The sequence below is a fragment of the Eutrigla gurnardus genome, assembly GCF_963514095.1.
Source record: "Eutrigla gurnardus genome assembly, chromosome: 17".
Taxonomy (NCBI): domain Eukaryota; kingdom Metazoa; phylum Chordata; class Actinopteri; order Perciformes; family Triglidae; genus Eutrigla; species Eutrigla gurnardus.
The window spans coordinates 5,350,295-5,371,007 of NC_139928.1; the positions used below are offsets into that span (position 1 = coordinate 5,350,295).

The following is a 20,713-nucleotide window of genomic DNA, read 5'->3' on the forward strand; positions in this document are numbered from 1 at the left end:
AGACTGATTGGGCTGGTTCCCGCCTAATTGGGCTCTCTCTACTAGGCCTATTCATACTGGGCTGGTAGATTAAATCGGGGCTGCTTTTGTCAACGATTGGCAGGGTTTGTGAAAATGATATCAAATAAATTGCATCCACTCACTCATGTTATAGTCATTTAATTTGATACATTTTTGATCGACGAGTTGAATTAAATGTGCATTAGGGAGGAACTATTTACCCTGACGTAACCATCATTGATCGACGTGAGAGTTAGTGTATTTGGTTGTTGATGCAGATATCAAGCTTTAAATGCTAATTATGCATTTTCAACAGCGCATGGAAGGGGTATGACACGGGTTGCTGGCAAGGTTATGATTTGGCTGTGTTTTGAGTTATGATTGGCCTGAATGGTCAATCTGGTTATGCAGCAGTTATGCTGTTCTGACCGTCGGCTGTCGTGATATATATATATATATATATATATATATATATATATATATATATGCTGGATAGACTTTTGTCACAGCAACCGGGTAATTTACATATCGCACTCTTAATGTATCTGTAGAATAACACAACATAAATAACATATTATAATACAGTATTAATATACCAGACTACAACAACCTCAGTACAAAATATATATATTTTATATATATATATATATATACATGTGTGTGTGTGTATTTCTATATATATGTGTGTGTGTGTATTTCTATAAAATATATATATATATATACATGTGTGTGTGTGTGTATTTCTATATACACTCAACAAAAATATAAACGCAACACTTTTGTTTTTGCTCCCATTTTTCATGAGATGGACTTAAAGATCTAAAATTCATTCCAGATACACAATATTACCATTTCTCTCAAACATTGTTCACAAATCAGTCTAAATGTGTGATAGTGAGCACTTCTGCTTTGCTAAGATAATCCATCCCACCTCACAGGTGTGCCACATCAAGATGCTGATCTGACATCATGATTAGTGCATAGGTGTGCCTTAGACTGTCCACAATAAAAGGCCACCCTGAAATGTGCATTTTTTTGCTTTATTGGGGGTCTGGGGACTCAGAACCAGTCAGTATCTGGTTTGACCACCATTTGCCTCATGCAGTGCAACACATCTTCTTCGCATAGAGTTTATCAGATTGTCAATTGTGGCCTGTGGAATGTTGGTCCACTCCTCTTCAATGGCTGTGCGAAGTTGCTGGATATTAGTGGGAACTGGTACACGCTGTCGTATACGCCGGTCAAGCACATCCCAAACATGCTCAATGGGTGACATGTCCGGTGAGTATGCTGGCCATGCAAGAACTGGGACATTTTCAGCTTCCAAGAATTGTGTACAGATCCTTGCAACATGGGGCCGTGCATTATCTTGCTGAAACATGAGGTGATGTTCATGGATGTATGGCACAACAATGGGCCTCAGGATCTCATCACGGTATCTCTGTGCATTCAAAATGCCATCAATAAAATGCACCTGTGTTCTTCGTCCATAACAGATGCCTGCCCATACCATAACCCCACCACCACCATGGGCCACTCCATCCACAACATTGACATCAGCAAAGCGCTTACCCACACGACGCCACACACGCTGTCTGCCATCTGCCCTGAACAATGTAAACCGAGATTCATCCGTGAAGAGAACACCTCTCCAACGTGCCAGACGCCATCGAATGTGAGCATTTGCCCACTCAAGTCTGTTACGGCGACGAGCTGGAGTCAGGTCAAGACCCCGATGAGGACGACGAGCATGCAGTTGAGCTTCCCTGAGACGGTTTCTGACAGTTTGTGCAGAAATTGTTTGGTTATGCAAACCAATTGTTTCAGCAGCTGTCTGAGTGGCCGGTCTCAGACGATCTTGGAGGTGAACCTGCTGGATGTGGAGGTCCTGGGCTGGTGTGGTTACACGTGGTCTGCGGTTGTGAGGCCGGTTGGATGTACTGCCATATTCTCTGAAACACCTTTGGAGACGGCTTATGGTGGAGAAATGAACATTCAATGCACGAGCAACAGATCTGGTTGACATTCCTGCTGTCAGCATGCCAATTGCACGCTCCCTCAATGCTTGTGGCATCTGTGGCATTTTGCTGTGAGACAAAACTGCACATTTCAGAGTGGCCTTTTATTGTGGGCAGTATAAGGTACACCTGTGCACTAATCATGATGTCAGATCAGCATCTTGATGTGGCACACCTGTGAGGTGGGATGGATTATCTCAGCAAAGCAGAAGTGCTCATTATCACACATTTAGACAGATTTGTGAACAATGTTTGAGAGAAATGGTAATATTGTGTATCTGGAATGAATTTTAGATCTTTAAGTCCATCTCATGAAAAATGGGAGCAAAAACAAAAGTGTTGCGTTTATATTTTTGTTGAGTGTATATATATGTGTGTGCGTGTATTTCTATAAAAAAAATATATATTTTGTACTGAGGTTGTTGTAGTCTGGTATATTAATACTGTATTATAATATGTTATTTATGTTGTGTTATTCTACAGATACATTAAGAGTGCGATATGTAAATTACCCGGTTGCTGTGACAAAAGTCTATCCAGCTGTCTTTCCTCCGGTAGTACCTGAATGCAGCATATATTTACATAAAATAAAACACCTCCCAGCACTTTCATCCAATGGCTGAGAGCAGCTGGGCCTGTTGAATACCAAGTCGCGCCCACCGTCGCCGAGCTCCTTCCTGGATGGACCGTGAACGCACCCCGCCCCTCCCCTCTTCCTCTCCTCTCACGCTGTCATTAAAACGCGGAGGCCAAGTCCAGCGAGAACTGTTTGTTTTTAACATGTTGTTTTCTCCTCTCGGTCCTGTCCGAGAAATGTATGAATGTGACAACTTTGAGCCACAACGTGACAGGAGTCAGAAATAAGCAGCTCAGACAAAGCAAACACGCGCGCTGGTGTTCACGTGTAAGAGAAGGGGGGTGTGGGGGGGGGGGGGTCACAACGTGTAAAACATAATATATTATAACGATATAACTAAGTCTAAATCTGCTACGTGGTAGAGATACGACCTCCATGTTGAACTGAGCTTTGTTATGCTTCGTTGTATTTAATGAGGGAGCCACGGTTCGTCTGTTTTTCTCCTTGTTAAATGTCCCCGTCCGCCTCTCGCGCTCTGAACACCGAAGCACATGGCCCCGGCACGCGCCGACTGTTGCCTACCGGCGACCCTGGTGCGTCGCGATTGGCTGAATCTAGGTCACTCGCTGCCTCTCTCTGCTTCCCATTGGCCAAAAATAGGTCACAGTCTCCGCCCACAGGTTTCCCCATGCTACTGCCGCGTGAGCAGCCGTCAGGAGAAGGGGGGTGGGAACGCAAAGGGAAGAGGCTGATTGTATGGATTAGTGTTTTAAAAAAAGAGAAAAATAAATCACATTTATTTATAATAAATATAAGGCATTTTAAAAATAAGACAAAAACAAATGTAAATAAGGTATACAATGATATCCCAAATGTAAAAATTATAATATAAAACTAATTGCTTACCTGCTCAAATGTTTTGAATAGTACATATTAACAATAAGTTTGCTTTAATTATTATATTTATGCTGTGTATAATGCTTTGTATTTTCTGTTATAGTTCTTACCGTACAGCAGTTTGATTGTCTTGAACATGCAATGTTCCTATTAAATATAAAAAAAAACAAACATCCAAGAGTCACTACATTTTCTTATGAGGCTAATTATTTTCCTCCGGTAGTTCACACATGTACCTACTTAACGGTCATGTTTGGTCTTGTTAATCATGTCCTGTCCTTTTTTTTGTTTGTTTTTGATCTAAACGAAAGCTGAAATGGCAAATATTTAACGTTAATAACAGCCTGAAGGAAATAAAAGTCATAGATCACACATGAACACACCACATCACGTGTTTCCTGTTGATACTAATTTGACTGATTCATAAATCAGTCGCAGCAGCTGCACTGTGCGACAACAGTTCCTGGAAGGACCTGGAAAAGTTTTCAGTCCTATCTGGTGACAGAGCGCTGTCAAATATACATGACAGGAATGTGCGAGTAGTAAGAGGCCAAAATTATCTCTGTCACACTCTCTCTCTCTCACACACACACGCACACACACGCGCACACACACACACACACGAACAGGAGTGTGTGTACGCTGGCATGCGTTAGTGAAAGTGAGGGACAACAGCTTGACTCCACTAATGTGTGATCTGAGTTTCATGAGCCATTTACAATTCAGATTATTTTCCCCTCGTTTCTTTCCCTGGAAGGCAGCCATCATTTTACATTTTTAAATGGCACCATCTAGTGGCCGTTTGTCAGTAACGCACCAAAGCATCACAATCAAGTTACAGTCCACAGCTACAGTAATAAAAAAAACAGTTTGCCAGTGGTGGGATGGACGTTAACACGTATACTCAAGTGCAAGGTACTTTACTTATACTTGAGTATTTGCATTTCAACATTCTACTTCAACTCCAATACATCCCAGCTACAGATAGTCAAATGTACTCCTCTACATTTGTCTAACAGCAACAGTTACTCTTAATATTGCAATTTTCACAACCTTTCTGTACAGTGATTTAGAAAATGCATCGCTACAAAGCTGCTAACGGGAAATTATCTTATAAAATATGATGCTTTACTGTAAATTTAACCACCAAACATAAAAGGAGTTTGAATCCAAAACACAACACAAGCATTAATTTAGCTTTAATATTGATTTAAAAAAAAACATACGATAGTAAAACACGCATGGGGAACGTTTTACTACACAATGAGTACTTTTACTTTGCATACTTAAAGTACATTTTTTCTAAGGGCCAGAAAGCAATACTTTTACTTGGAGTGGAGTATTTTCAGTTTAGTACTTGGTTTAACGGGCTGGATCTCAATGGGGGTCACGGCTCAGAACAAAGGTTACTTGAAGTAGATGAGTAGATTAATGGGAGCTGCAAATATTCCTCAGATCTATAAACCAACATCACCACCATTATACCACAACACTGTTTATCCTCTTAACTATTAAATAGCTCACATGTAAAATCTCTAAGGATATAAAAACTTCCAGAACTAAATTCATTTCCATCTTTGATGTCTAAAGAAAATGTATTTCCGTAATAGTGTTTGATCAATTAAATGCTTTTAGGTTACCCCAAATATCTTGAACATTGTTTCTGGAAAGACATGGTGGCTTCCCCCCACTTTTTGTCATAAATTAAATCCATAAGCAGATATATATTTATAGATAGACAAATAAAACCGTATCTACTAGATCGGTACCACCAGGAGAAGGTTGGTATTTCCTTAGTCTGTCATTTTGTCAAAGCACCCCCCTTTGAACTCAATGCTGTGATTAGCCTTATGTCAAATGATCCTGTTTGCTGCCACAGCAACAAACAAACACTTCACTACAGCTAATTTGTTTGTGTGCTTTTAAAGTGTTATAGTTAAATTAATTTTGGCGGGCTGCTTGAATTTGATCTACTGGCCCAATATTTGTCAGCCTTCATTTTAATAGGCTGTAAATTATTTCCAAAACGTTTCCTGGATACAAGCATGCCACTTAATAGTTACTACTGCGTGAGGAGAAACATTGTTTAAATAATTTGGAATTAATTGAAATTAATAAAAAGGCAAACAATTCCAATGAGAAATAAAAAGATGACTATTTTCTTTGTGCAGCTTTAAATTGAGGTTTTTTATACTTTCCATGAATGTAATACAAAATGACACAGTTAAAGGAAAACACCACCGCATTTCCATACTGAACTATGTTCTGCTCTGATGTTAGATGAGGTGATACATACCTCCCTCTCCTCTGTGCGTGCACTCAATGGCTCTTGCGCGCACTCCGCGCAGCGCTAATTTGCTAGCATGTAGCTTGTCCCAGTATATTCCTGAGGATCCAAAGGGGGGTGAAGTTAGAAGCGACCAAGCACTACCACGTTGTCCCTATTTAAATACGGTTACGTGAGTAGTTACACGACCCAAGTTTGGTTACAGAAAATGAAACATGGCAATTTTTCTAAGCGGATAACAAGGATAACTATATAGTATGGCGGAATAACAACTGGAAGCACTTCGACGTCGGCGCAGTAATATCATCACTCAAAACATGACGGGACTATATACCTTCTGCTTGTTTTCACAACCCTGTACGATCCACGTTATAACCATGATGTTTGATTGTTCACAAACTATCTTACTACAACCTGATGCTTCCTCAACTGTGCACAAACTACTACAGGTAGTGCAGGCGACGGCGTGCAGGTCACGTAGGTTCTATTGACGGAAGTAAGAGGGGGAGCGGAGTGATGATATTACTGCGCCGACGTCGAAGTGCTTCCAGTTGTTATTCCGCCATACTATATAGTTATCCTTGTTATCCGCTTAGAAAAATTGGCATGCTTCATTTTGTGTAACCAAACTTGGGTCGTGTAACTACTCACGTAACCGTATTTAAATAGGGACAACGTGGAAGTGCTTGGTCGCTTCTAACTTCACCCCCCTTTGGATCCTCAGGAATATACTGGGCCAAGCTACATGCTAGCAAATTAGCACTGCGCGGAGTGCGTGCAAGAGCCATTGAGTGCACGCACAGAGGAGAGGGAGGTATGTATCACCTCGTCTAAGATCAGAGCAGAACATAGTTCAGTATGGAAATGCGGTGGTGTTTTCCTTTAATGCATTACCTTAATTCAATACTATAAGTTTGAAACTCACTTCTATTTATCACTACTAGAGCGGGAGTCTTCAGCTTTTAACATGACAACAGTACCATTGCAGATTTTTTTTTATTTTATTTGATTTGAGGGTTTTCAACAACTCACTTTTAGGCAAAGAAAATGATAGTAATTTAGTAATAATATTACATGTTTTAGTTTTACAGAAAAAAAAAAGAGAAAACACGTCTGGACAGGACCTAAGTAATGAACTATGTGAACACGCTTTCGTTACAAAAAATTGGGCATAAATGTGGCAATGAGGGATCGGGTAAAAGGGTTACAGGGAGGGGAAAAAAATATCACATCGATACATATACTCATCCCGCTGTTTTACAAAGATAGTCCCCCAACTCGTTCCCTCCCACCCATACAATACCAACGATGATAAAAGAAATGATACTTGGAGTAAAAAAACAGCAAATAATCAATATATAATAAAATATAATACGAATTGTACAGTACACTCCGGTTATTTCTGTTGTCCTTTTCAAATCCTGAACACATTAACAGTTTGAGTCGCATACTCTCCATTTCACTCCTCTTTAAAAAAAATGACAAAAAGTAGTGTACATTTAAAAACAAGGTCACCAACAGTTTTTGTTTCGTTCAAACTCCTTTTTTTAAAAACCTGTTCAGTCATTTTAGCATGTTGACTGCCTTTTTGTGACAGATTCACTTTTTCATGAGGCTCTTTCAGATTTCTTTTTTTCTTTTATTAAAAAGATTATTTTATCTTGAGGGCAGATGTCATCTCAGTATAAAAAAAGAAAAAAAAGTGAGAGATTCTCCGCTGGGGTTACAAATAAACACGTACGGAGCAAGAGACACAGACTATACGGTGAATAATGAGGAAACGAATACACTGGTACTACAAAAGGTACCTCACTTCTACGTTGGCATCCAATCCGTATTTATGCGCAAACACTGCTAATGGGAAAATTAAAAATAAAAAGGAAAGGAAACTGGATTAATGCATTTTTCAAATGGGTGCTACTAAAAGTTCCTTCGTCTTAGGGGAAGGGGAGAAATGATGCCGAGTGTGGTTCTGATCTCGGGGCTTTTGAAGTCCACTCTAATTTAATCAGCCACCTCTGCTGTTGTAAGTTAGGATTGTATTTACCTGGGAGGGGTGTGGGGATATTACGGTAGTTACACTAAACCCTCCCCATTCTCCCATCTTGTTCTGTTAAAAACTTGCTAGCTCTTGCTTGCTTCTTTGATTATTTAAAAAAAATAAACATCAAAACAATCTAGTCTAGAAAACTGTTTTTTTTGTTGTTGTTTTTTTTTACTGACTGAACTCAGTCAGAACTGTTGATCGCTCAGGCTGGACCAGAACTGGGACAGTTGGCTGGACTGGTGAATGGTCACCGTCTGACTGGTCATGTGACGGCGGGGACTTTATCTTCATCAGCGCCCAGTTCCCACTGGAGCTCACCCCCCGGCAGCAGAACTTGTGGCGGTCCAGGAGCACGGAGTTCCAGAAACGGTGTCGGCATTTGTTGCACTGGAACGCAGCTTGTTTAAGATGCTGGCCTCTGTGTTTCAAGGCTTTGTGCAACGAGTTGGTGCGTCTCCCGCACACCTGGCACCGCAGGCGTGCGTGGCGGGCTGAGTTTCTCGCCCGGTGCTTGATGGCGTGGTGGATCAGCAGAGAACCCTGCTTTGCGTAAGTGGCGCTGGGGCAGATGGGGCAGGGGAAGCGCTTGATGGGAATGTCCATTGAGGTGAGTCCGGTGACTTTGACGGCACCACCGCTCCATGACTTCACCCTCATCATTCCACCCTTCATCTTCAGCTGGGCCAGAAGCTTTTTTTTGTTGAGCTGCGCCTGCAGTTTGCCCCTCCTTTTCCTCAGGACCAGCAGCTTCCTGCGGGTGTCTTTACTCAGAGGGACACCCACCAGCTTGCCGTCTCTCATGATGCTGTGGATCAACACTCGCCTTTTTTTTTTCCTTTGCTTTTTTGTTTGTCCAAGCCGCTTTTGGAAGTTTTTTGAGCGGTAGTGAAAAGGGTGCTGCTGCTGTTCTTGTTGTTGCTGTTGATGATGCTGAGGTTGCTGCTGCTGAGGTTGTTGCTGCTGCTGTTGCTGCTGTTGCCCAGAGGCCCCTTGCTGCATGTGAGACGACCCAGTGAAGTTTGAACTTGATCCAGAATCATAGAAGAGCGGCGAGTATACGGGGGGTTGGGACTGGTTGACACGCTGGCCACCGCGGTCGATGCCATGCTGAGACAGCTTGTGGCGCACTAAGCTGTTGGAGTAGGCGAAGGCTTTACCGCATACTTCACAACGAAAGGACTTTTCCAGCCCTACGCCGCCACCGTGGACAGTCTGTTGATGTGCCGTCAGGTGGAAATAGTGGCGGAATGATTTCCAGCACACTGTGCAGGTGTAAAGCCTTTGAGAGGGGGTGCCAGATGTTGGTGACTTTTCTCCTTGAGAGCAGGACGAGAAGTAGTCAGTAGAGTTTCCAGAGGTGGGGACTTGACTGATGGCAGCAGCAGCACCTTTAATTCTCCTCCCCTGGCTGTCGATCTCACCTTTTCTGTGCAGCTTCCCGTGTCTCACGAGGCTCTGTGCATAGGCGAACATCTTCCCGCACAGATTGCATTTGTAGTTCTTTTGACCCGAGTGCACGGTCAGATGCTTGGTGAGGTGAAAAGGCTCACGGAACATTTTGCCACATACATCGCAGGCGTGAGGCTTCTCCCCTGTGTGGACCCGGTTGTGGCGCCGCAAGGTCTCCGCCCTTCTGAAGCGTTTGCAGCATATCTGACAGCTGTACGGCCTCTCCGTCCCATCGCCTGGAGGAGCAGGGCTTCTTCTCCTCCTGACGATGTTGCTTGGGTCCCTCTTCTCTCTGGGCTTCCTGGGCCTCCGAGGTTTCGTGTGGTGCTGGCTAGGGTGGGTCAAAGGCATGGTGGAGCCGTTCAGGCCAGACGTGGATGAAGGTCCACCCATGTTACCAAACCCCAACCCCCCCAGGAGGCCCCCGATGATATCCCTCCTTTCTCCTTCCCGGCTTTCAGTGTTTATATCACAGGAGGCTGCAGCTGCTGCTGCAATGGCCGACATCGCACTGCTGGTGACCTCATCCTCTGAATCATCCAATAGAGAGGAGAGGGGGAGGTGTGGCTGCTGTGGTGGTGGTGGTGGTGGTGGGTGGTGGTGGTGGTGGTGCTGCGGTTGTTGTTGCTGGCTCTGTGGGTGGGGATGAAGAGTTGGGGCTAAAGGGGCCTTACGCAGAGTTTGGTTGGTCATTTCACTGGCTAGCGTACTCTCTGAGGAGTACAGGGACGAAGATTGTGATCGCCTGTAGTCATCGACACTGCTGTTGTACGACGACTGATTCTGGTAGCGATTTCTGGAATAATCTGTTGCATACTTGTCATTAGCCATTGCTGCCCCATCGTTTGGGAGTCCCGCCCTGTCTCCACTGCTTCCCATTTTACTACTGCTTGGGTTAGATGACCCACTCCTTCCGCTGCTGGGCCGGTTTTTTGAACTCCGAGGCGGTTTTCCACAGGCACCTGAAGCAGCATGGTTGAGAAGAGAGGTGCTCTCACGGAAGCAACGCCCACAAGCCGGGCAGCGGAATGGCTTCTCGTCGTGAATCTTCTCGTGTCTCGTGAGTGACTCTCGACGGTTGAAGGACTTTTGGCAGACGGTGCAGACAAAAGGCCGGTTTTCCGAGTGGGTGACGCTATGTTGGATGAGGTGACCCCTCTTTTTAAATTTCTTCCCACACTCGCCACAGCAGAATATCCTCTCTGGGCTGGGAGAGTTACAGTCCGACTTCCTGCTTTGGCTTTCTGGTGTCAAACCATGGCTGCGGAGATGCCTTCGAAGACTGGAGAGGTGGGTAAAGGTTTTACCACATTCACCGCAGTGGTAAATGGGTTCTGGTTCGGGCTGGCCGGATGAACTGTTACTGTGGCGGTCTTGGGATTTGGACTGTTGGTTGCCATTGGCTACGAGCACAGAGGTGGAGTTAGAGGAAGGAGGGGCAGACGAGGAGGAGGAGACGGTGGAGGATGACTGCTGTGAGGGCGATGAGAGGAGGGAGGAATGCGGAGGCTCGCTTCCGATGCCACTTATCCCAACACCCCCAGATCCTCCTCCCACGAGGCCCGATGAAGAGCTCTGACTGTGCCCACTTGAGCTGCTGTTATGGCAGTTACCAACACTACTGCTGCTATGGCTGTGACTGTGGGTACTAGTCTCTGATTTCCTCTGAGGCAGGTAGCCCGCCATTGCTTTCTTTCTCCTGCTTCCTCCACTTGAAGCCGATGAAGACGAGCTGTCTCCCATCTTTGCATCGTCTTTAGAGAGCGACAAGTGCAGGGGCAGGGGAAGGGGAAGGCCAGCCTCCTGCTGCATTAGTGAAGCTATCTGGTTTGAGGAAAGAACCGGGATACCTTGGAAATCAAAGCCACCCAGTGGGGCAGGCTGGGGAGCTGGGTGGAGAGGGTGCGGGTGGTGAGTGTGGCTGTGTGGATGAGATAAGGCATGAGGGGTCAACTGCTGTTGTTGCTGCTGAGGCGGCGCTGTGTGGCTGTGGCTGTGTGTGGAGTGGAGGGCAGGGGGAGGGGCCAGGGCCGAGTTTGAATCAGAGGGCCCTTGGCCCAGACCCAAGCCGAGATGGTTATGAGTGCCTTGCTGGACGAGGAACTGCTCTAGGCTGCTGTTGGTGGGGACGCCTGACAGGAAGTACTGATTGGCGGCAAGCATGCAGCTGAACTGCTGGTGGAGGCTGCGGGGATCAGACTGGCCGACTAAGGGGACTGCCGTGCTGCCAGAGGGGTTGTTGGAAGCTGAAGAGGTGGAGGGAGAGGGTGAAGAAGAGGGGGGGCCAGGGGAAGGCTGGGAGACAGAGAGACCTGGATGCAGTGGTGGAGGTGGGGCAGGTGTGACAACCCCCCCGATGACCCCTGCGCTTCCCCCACTGCTGCTCCCACCAAAGTCAAAACGTCCCATCCCAGAGTGGAGCTGCTCCTGAGCCAGCGCAGCCTCAGCCGGGTGAAAAGGCCGCAGAAACTGTGGGTACCCCGAGCTCCCACTGCTGCTACTGCTGCTGCTGCTCATCTTACTGGACTTCCTGGAGCTGTGAGATGAAGAGGACGACTGGCTCTGATGGGAGATGGGTGGGGGAGGGGCGCTCATTTTGGCAAATAATGATGATGAGTCAGCAAAGGCATTACTCCGGGAGGTCTGGAGGGATCCGAGGCCGAGGCCAGACAGGAGACTTCCAGAGCTGTCAGCGGAGGGCTGGTGCTGCTGCTGGAGCTGCTGCTGATGCTGCAGTTGGACCTGCTGCTGGTGGCTCAGCTGTCGTTCTAATCCAAGGCCTTTGAACTGGTGGGCCTGGTGTCCACTCAGCATCTCTAAGATGTCCATGGGGTACTTGCTGAACTGGAACATCTTCCAATACAGCCGTGGCAAGGCGCCACGTAGCCACAACTGCCACGAGCACTAGGCCTGTAATTGCCGGAAAAAGCAGTGACCCCCCCTTGTCAAACTGACGAGGTGGGGTTGCCAGAGGTAGTCCCAAATGTTCAAACCGCTATATTCCACCAAAAGCCGATCCAGGGTTTTCCTCACATAAATGTATCAATACCTCTCCATTGTGAGTGAAGCCGTCAAGTGCTTCTGTGGGTATTTATTAAAAAAAGGGTCATAAATAGGCAATGAACTAAATCATACTAAAAAAATGTCTGTAGTGTTTCTTTAAAATTGTTCCAAACCCTTATGGGGATTTTTAAAAACCAGCTCAGCAGTCCCATGAAGTGGAGTGTGTCCGTTATTTCAGTGGAGGGTGAACCACTGCTTCACTGGCCTTCTGTCCCCGCATGGAGTTAATCGGACAGCCTGAAGAATGAGAAGTGAAAAAAAAAAAAAAAAAAAAAAATTAAAATGATGTCAGTTAGTGATTCAACGACTTCAGATAAACAAAACACTTTTGGCACAGAGACTTCAACATCATTGTATTTTTCATTCCGGATGCTGAATGTCTCAAATGGGCCGCAAAATAAACGCTCTTTAAACACAAGCCATTGATTAAGCTGAGGATAAGTTTAGAATTTTGAGATTTAAGGTTAATTGATTGTGCTGATAGTTATCCTTCACAAAATAAATGATAGTGTTCACTTTCTGTTCTTGAGTCAGGTCTTATGGGGCCTGTCGTTTTTTGGTCATGTTGCAAATTTGACATTTTTCTCTCTCAAGGGTTAGGGTAAGTTTGATCTATTTTATCCCCCCCACGGAAAATAAACCCTAACCACCTAACCGTGGTGACCACATCTAAACCTTTTGGCTAAAAATACACGATCATTTCCGAATGAAGCTAGGAGGAAATTGTGCCCTCTTCATACACATACTCAGAAGCCCTATCAGGTCAATTATTTTGTAAAAGTGTGGAAATCTTGTGCTCTGCCTTTTGATTGTTTTTTTCAACCCGGTCAAACGTAATTCTTAAGCCGACCTGAACCCAATTAACCAATAGCTGCTGCCATCTTTCTGCCACTGTTTCTATGAGAGAGCAGTTTTAATCACACAAGTGTTTAGTTAAAAAAATGCATGCAAGAATTAATTGTTTCTTCACATTGTATGGACACTAGTGAGAGCAGCAGACAGAGCCTGCCGAGGAAGAAGAAATGAGAGCGAGGAGCAAAATGCCACATGACTCCTGTCCAGCTCCTGCTGTACAACATGGCTGCCTGCCACAAACACAGACACACACACAAAGCTAAATGTCAGATTAGGTAGCTAGAAAGTGTCTTTGTGTGCAAGAGGAAAACAAGCTTTTAAGATTTAACAACGCAGCAAATCCCTTCAGTGAAAACATGAATCTGATATTTAGAGATTGACATTTTTAATTAACTTCCCCGATTACGTTCCCGTTTTGATCTCAAAAAAGGTTTTTCGGAACTAATTTGTGAGAAAATGTATCGCACGCGAGTGTGAGTCACAAAATTGAGCAGAAGCTTTGTACCGTTAACCCATGAAGAAAAAGTTAGGGCTGCAAGATATTGAAATATAACTGACATTGCAATATCTATTATATATATGCTATATCTGTCTGTCTATGCCCATGCTGACCCCTGTCCTCTGCCGAAAGCCCCTAGAATGGAACTGGACCACGGAGCAATGGAAGAAGGTGGCCTGGTCTGATGAATCACATTTTCTTTTACATCACTTGGATTGCCGGGTGCATGTGCGTTGCTTACCTGGGGAACACATGGCACCAGGGTGCACTATGGGAAGAAGACAAGCCAATGGAGGCAGTGTGATGCTTTGGGCAATGCTCTACTGGGAAACCTCGGGTCCTGCCATTCATGCGGAGGTTACTTTTACATGTACCACCTACATAAGCATTGTTGGCACAACAGGAGCCCCATTCCTCCCCGCATGGACAGGGGGCGAAGCGAGCACCAAGAATGAAGCAAGCTCAAGTCGGTCAGATCTGCAAGCCACCTTCAACCCAGGCCTTTCCAAGTCGACCTAACCGCCGGTCGCGGCGCACCGCTGCGTGGAAATGTGCTCACTGCACAAAGCGGCCTGGTTATAAGGATATACATTTCACCATGAACCTGTGGCGGCGCTACCTAGGGTGTAGGTAATTACTCTAAAATACTGGATAAGTCATGGAAAATGAGAATCGTTAGACTATTGTGCCAATTATTGGCCAAAATGTGATCGCATTGTAGCCACTGCTGCCGTGTCAGTGGCTGCAACCCGAGCCAATCTGATGGACCACTTCCAAACGCGTAATATTAATTTACACACCCACATGTATAAACCTAGGGCCCAGGATGAAAGACACTGGAATTTCTCTTTCATTACCGTGGTTACAGCAAAATCGGTTAATCCCGAAAACCATAACAGTGACATATTCTTAAGATAACAACCTTTTTTTCCTGACCAAAACATGCATTAAACGCCCTGAACCGAAACAATTTAAGACCCGAGTTCTTGTGCATCTGTCTTGCCTGGGTGACCTATCTTTTGTATAAAGAGTGAAGTCAACTCTGCTCCCGGTTCTGACCTTCCTCTGGCTTTCTACAGAGCTCTCGACGTGACCCCCCCCCCCCCGGAGACAGAAACCAGAGAAGCCAAACATCGTCGTATGTGCAGTCACATCCGCGTGCAGCCAGAAGCTTGGCAGAGCAACACTGGGGACTCAATAGCAGGACGATCCTGTACCTCAAGTATATAAAACAATATTCTACTACTACTAGAAATGCAAAAATTCTCAACCAATCCAAATCCTTAGTGGACGAACCCTTGTACTATTGTGTCGACTAATTGATCAACTCGTCGCTCATCTACTAAGCAGCACTACGAAAATGACACTCTCCAAACTCAGATCACAAAATAAACTTCTGCTGCTGCCTAGTCTGCTTTTGTGCAGTGGCAACACAGGAAGATCAGCTTTTTCAATAAAAAAATAAAATATTGAATTGTGGGGTAACGGCTTTTAACCTATAACTATGCAATTGCATCATGTTTGACCATTATAATAGATAATGCCTAAAAATCTCAAAATGGAAAACTTGCTATAACTATAATCACATGATTATTTAAAAATGCATAACAAGCACTCGTCAAAACATTTAATTCTTGTTTGCCTTGTAAAATCATATCCAGAAGGCTAAATTAACAGAGCTGATTTAGAAAATGTTTAAGTACCGTTTCATTATTAGATTTATTCAAGTCTAGACCCTTCAAGTCGAGACCTGCAGACCCCCCACATGCGCATCTCTCTCTGCTGCAGCAGACCAGCTGACACTCAGCCCTCATCAACAGTATGGCCTGCTGAGGTGCATCAGGTGTGCAAGTATGCTATTAACTACTATTGCTTCGTTATTGATTCATTTTCCACTGCTTCCACTCGCTTGTTAGTGGTTAGTGCTCACCATCACACATTACTAAACGACAAGTTCCCACCCAGACTGGTAGATCATTGGTTCTCATCGGCGAGGTTATGTGCCGCTTTGCAGGACGTGAACATTGTATCGATAAACTACAGCACCCTTGTTCTCAAATGCTGAAGACTTTCTAGCCGTCTTCCAGGCAAACCAGTTCACACATGTGTGAACCAATCAGCGCAGCAGCTGATCTTGCTGATTAGCGCCCTTCCCACCAGATAGAAAGGAAATAATCTGTGCATCGCACACCGTTTGAAACCAGCTCAGTTACACAAGACCCTTCATCCACGATGCCCGAGGAATTTCCGTCAACAGGTTGACGTCGGATGCGTTCAATGTGAAAACATTTTTGCAACATTTGTTGTTGTTGAATGATAAATTTCCTCTGAAAAGGTTCTTAGCAACCACCTTTGACGTCTGTTTGGTTTGAGTCGTGGCTCGGGAGGTTGATGTACAGATCAGCGTGACTGTTTTAGGATCATCGGTGGCGGTATTTTGAGGCCCTACACCTCACTAAGAAACTTTGAATTATTCTTTTAATTTACTTGACACCCTTCTGTACTTGGAGTGTTTTCTCTACCGACAAATGTATTATCTTACAACGTAAATAAATAAGTTGCAAACGTGACAACTTTCTTGATGAAAAAACACCTTAAACCAACGCCAATCTGTAGCATTAGTATCAGCAATCACAGTAGAGCTTCTTAGCAGCTTACATCAGTAAATCAACTGATCCGTGTCCTTTTTAGACATCTCTCTTCAAGGGGAAAAAAAGTGACTTTTAACCAACATGTGGGGGGAAAAACAGCACAACATGTCAAATCTCAGCTTCACTGAGCACAGCAGGTTACTCAATGCATTTACTGGTCCCAGCAATCTCATGATGAAAACAATTACAGAGTCGTCAAGTTGTCATGTTCAATGAAGTATGCCATGCTGCAGAGGAGCTCAAAATGTATTTGCGTGCAATTATAAGAGTGGTATACATTTCCAACCCATTCACTTTTGATGGTGTTTTTTTTTTTTTTTTTTTTTAGAAATGTCCCCTGACCCTGACTCACCTAGGATAATTAACTGATGCACATCATTTTATATCACTGATAATTACGTAAACAATGTATTTGGATCAGTAAACTACTTATCAACTAGAGTCATTATGTTCAGGGTTCCCACTTTAAGTCAAATGTCAGATTCCCTAACTTTTTCCTGACTTTCACTGACTAAAAAGACTGACTTCTAATGACCCATTAATGTAGGTATAAAACTTAAAGTTTTCACTGCTTGAACAGTGGACAATGACTCTACGAAATATGGGGAAACTCGTGATATAACCTAGCAGAGAAAGGCACAGCATGGGAAATATTACATTTTGAGAAAATAGCAACTAAAATGTAAACATGCTACAAACAAAATCCCTGATCTTCCATGACTTGGCCAAACAAAATCTCTCCCGATTTCTCAAGTATGGAAAATACTTTAAAATTCTGATATTCATTAAATTTACATTTAGCAGACACGTTTATCCAAAGTTACTTACAAAAGTGCATTTGTTGCAAGAACGTGCAACAGTATGTCGCTATCAGTACAGAAAATGTCCTGTTTTAATATCTTCCCGTTAATCAGTTATGTTCTTATACAAAGGGGTATGTAGAACCTTTTTCCGTTCAAAGGAGAGACATTATTTGGAAATAACATTCTCACCTACGAAGCCATCAGTACGCTATCATCAGTTAGTTAGCTGCTGATTCTGCATCAGCGTTTTCAACAACAACAAAAAAAAAAGCAAATAAAAAAAAACAATCACACATGCTCAAATACGCGCGAGGTTTGAAATTACATTTTAGCTGAATCTTCCCTCAAACCAACACTAAGTCACGCCGTTTAAGGGAGCAAAGCACATTGGACAATCCGCAGCTAATTAAGCTAAAACAGTTTGACACAAGGAGGAGCGTGATTGCATGTTGTTTCCATCTTACCGGCGGATCCACAGGTCTGGAGCTCCCTGCTGGACCGCAGCTGTTCCGCGGGGGGGTATGGGGGGGGAGACTGTCCGCTCTCGCGGCCGATACCCGCGACTTTAGATGGGCAGCCTGAAACAGATGTACCGATGACCGAGCAGGTTAGACGGACAGAAATTACTGTTATCGCTCCACTCACCAGCGTCTGCTAGCATCCATCAATCACTCGGCTAGCTAACAAAATGCTGCACTAACGTTCACGAAATGGTATTATTTGTGCCTCATTTAAAAAAAAAAAAACGTGCACATACGAATTTTAAATTAAGCCACATTGTGCAACATCGTTAGGATATTGCTTATCTCTAAACTGTGTATAAGTAGCCTATAACTAAACTGACATAAAAGGAGGCGTCCCGGTGCATAGCATAGCATTGCTAGCAGCGTAGCCGAGCGTTTAGCTACTTAGCTTGGCAGCTAGCAAATTAGCCAACATACCACCGCTGGAAACGGCTTTTGTTTTTGTTGTTGTTTTTACCTTGTGGCACACGATGGCTAGGCGCGAAAAAAAGCTCAATAACATGGGGGTAAAAGTGTGGAAACAGCGAGCGGGGAGTGCGCCGTGAGAGCGGGGTCCCTACTGCCTGACAGCGGGGCCTTTTTCTTCATCCATGGAAAAACACTGTGAAAGGCCCGGCTCTCCATCGGCCCGGGAGGGCTGCTTTTCACTCGCTAACAAAAACTATTTCCGCTGGCCTGGCCCGATATGTCCATTGTGTGCCACCGCGATCCTGCTGCTCCAGCGGCTTACTGCTCGCCTTCTCCCAAACTGCGCCTTTGTTTTGTTTCCGTCGTGTTTTTCCTTCTTTTCACGTCGGTTTGCTGTTTTCCGCCCCGTGTCAGATTTAGGTGTCCCCCTCCGTAGACGGCCGCTCCTCCGATGCTGCTAGCGTTAAAATGGTAGTTTCCTGTCTGCATAATGGTTCCGGGTAGAGCCAGGCACAGGTCGGTCTGTCCGGCCGCGACCACCTCCTCCTCGCATGCACCTCTGCCCCTTCAGTTCGCACAAATATGGATTCAGTCCTGCATGATGCTCATGAATAAATGAACCGTGTGTACGCTGTGTGAGTGTGTGGGCGCGCGCGTACGTGCGCGTGCACACACGCATGTTTTCACTCCAAAAGATATCACAGTGCATTCTGCAAGTGTGTGTTTGTGTGCTTGTTTTCACACCGAGTGTGAGAAATGTTAATGAGTCAATTAAGGATATCATTACGGCGCGTGTTGCATGACATTACGAGGTGTGTGTGTGTGTGTGTGTGTGTGTGTGTGTGTGTGTGTGTGTGTGTGTGTGTGTGTGTGTGTGTGTGTGTGTGTGTGTGTGTGTGTGTCATGCATGTGCTGCTGTGTGTCTATTGCCTAATTTGCATTAAATTAAAAGTTATTATAGTGCAGTCTTTCTGCCTGCCGGTGTTAAGAGACACAAATCGTGAAAAGAGAAAAATAAAAGTGCTGCACGCTCTTGCATGCTCACGTAGTGTACAAAGTAATACACTTGTTGGGTTTTATATGTATTCTGTGTTGTGAGAATATCAAACGCAGGTCATATTCAGTGTAAAAAAAACACCACGCCAAACAAATAAAAGTCCTGATAAAAACTCTATTAAAAGGGTCAAACTCAATGAACCAGAAACATCTATTCCTCCAGAGAGGTTTGCTGTGATTTAGAAATCCATGGTCGATTGGTTCTGCACTTAACATAAATACATAATTTTCTGTAATCTAAACTAAGTATAAAACCAGTTCAAAGAGCATTGAGGTTGCAAGCAAGGTGGGCCTGCCTTAATAAATGTTGTTTTTTCTCTCCTGTAATCTCCGGATTGTCTTAATTTAACAGCTGCAATGAATGATAATAATTTGTACTAAATTGGGGGGAGGGGTCGGTTGGAGAGATGTTGTTCCCCTGAGCCTCAAATTGCTCCCTTGGGTGTAGAAATACAGGGAGGTGGGCGGATTTCAGAAACACAGTTGGCAACATCTCACACACACACACGTGTGTTTTTCTTCTACTCAAGACTCCCATTCAAACTACAGTGAGGATCCGTTATATTTTATTTCTTTACAATTTATTTAACCACGAAAAACCTAATTGAGATTAAAAATCTCCTTTACAAGAGTGTCCTGGGCCAGCACCCAGTATAGGAAACTGCCCCAGCTGGCACTCGAGTCACTGTTGAATCGATGTCAGGTGCCAGCGTTGCAAATCTAATCAACGTTGAAATAGCAACGTCATTCCTACGTTACGTTTCTCAACAACGGTGAATTCGCCAACATTGAATCAATATGGATTTAAGTTTAGATTTTGCAAATCCAATCAACGTTGAAATTTCTTTTCAACATAGTTTGGCACACTATATATTTTTGTTACACTGTTTTCACTAAAGTATTGATGTGTTCAACAGTAGCTCCAGTAACACCAAACACCTTGAAATGGATACATTAACACTAAGTTACGAAACGCTGTATCTGTGATTGTCCTGAAACACGGTGCAAAAACCTGTAGTGCATGGCTCTCTTATTGGACATAATTCTATCTTTACTAGTAGTAAGTAAGACATAGCAATCATAAGAATGTTTTGTGTGATTACTAATCATCCTGAAGAGATCTCATCTACATTACATTGGAAAGCACCAAATACACTGTCATTCAAATGTTGACAACATGCACCAATGTGTCAAAGCAAGACCAGGAAGAAGATTCATAAAGACATTTCACTGAAATAAGAAACCATGCTTTATTATTCGACATGGCTAAATCAATTGTGCCATTATTTCACACACAAGCAGTCTTTTTCAACATTACTTTTTAAGAAAAACATGTGTCGATGATGTCTAACCTGGAAAAAAACATCCCAAACAGCAACATTGAACACGGCAGGGCTTAAATCTTCTTGCTACTTCTTTCTGCCACCGCCACCCATCCTCTCTGGTGCATATTTCAAATATTGTGCCATGTTTTCTTCTACTTTGGTCATTGTTGTCATAAATGAGCTCAAGCCAGCATCTGAAGAGGGGGAAAAAACCAGCATATCAGTTATTAGCAAACGCTAACCTCTCAAATTAA

General features: G+C 44.1%; 1 protein-coding gene across 1 annotated transcript; it reads right to left on the bottom strand.

The window, feature by feature from the left end:
- Positions 1-6,758: 6,758 nt before the first annotated feature.
- On the bottom strand, positions 6,759-18,699 carry znf865 (zinc finger protein 865). The gene is made up of 3 exons (XM_084031387.1): positions 18,128-18,699; positions 17,611-17,724; positions 6,759-12,575 (listed from the first exon to the last, which is right to left on the bottom strand). Exon 3 carries the CDS (start codon positions 12,126-12,128, stop codon positions 7,995-7,997), a length of 4,134 nt encoding a protein of 1,377 aa, XP_083887513.1. The 5' UTR covers positions 12,129-12,575; positions 17,611-17,724; positions 18,128-18,699; the 3' UTR covers positions 6,759-7,994.
- Between the last annotated feature and the right edge of the window lie 2,014 nt (positions 18,700-20,713).

What these genes read in the sequence shown, in the direction of transcription:
- znf865 (XM_084031387.1), bottom strand. Translation starts at nt 12,128, where the DNA reads ATGTTCCAGTTCAGCAAGTACCCCATGGACATCTTAGAGATGCTGAGT.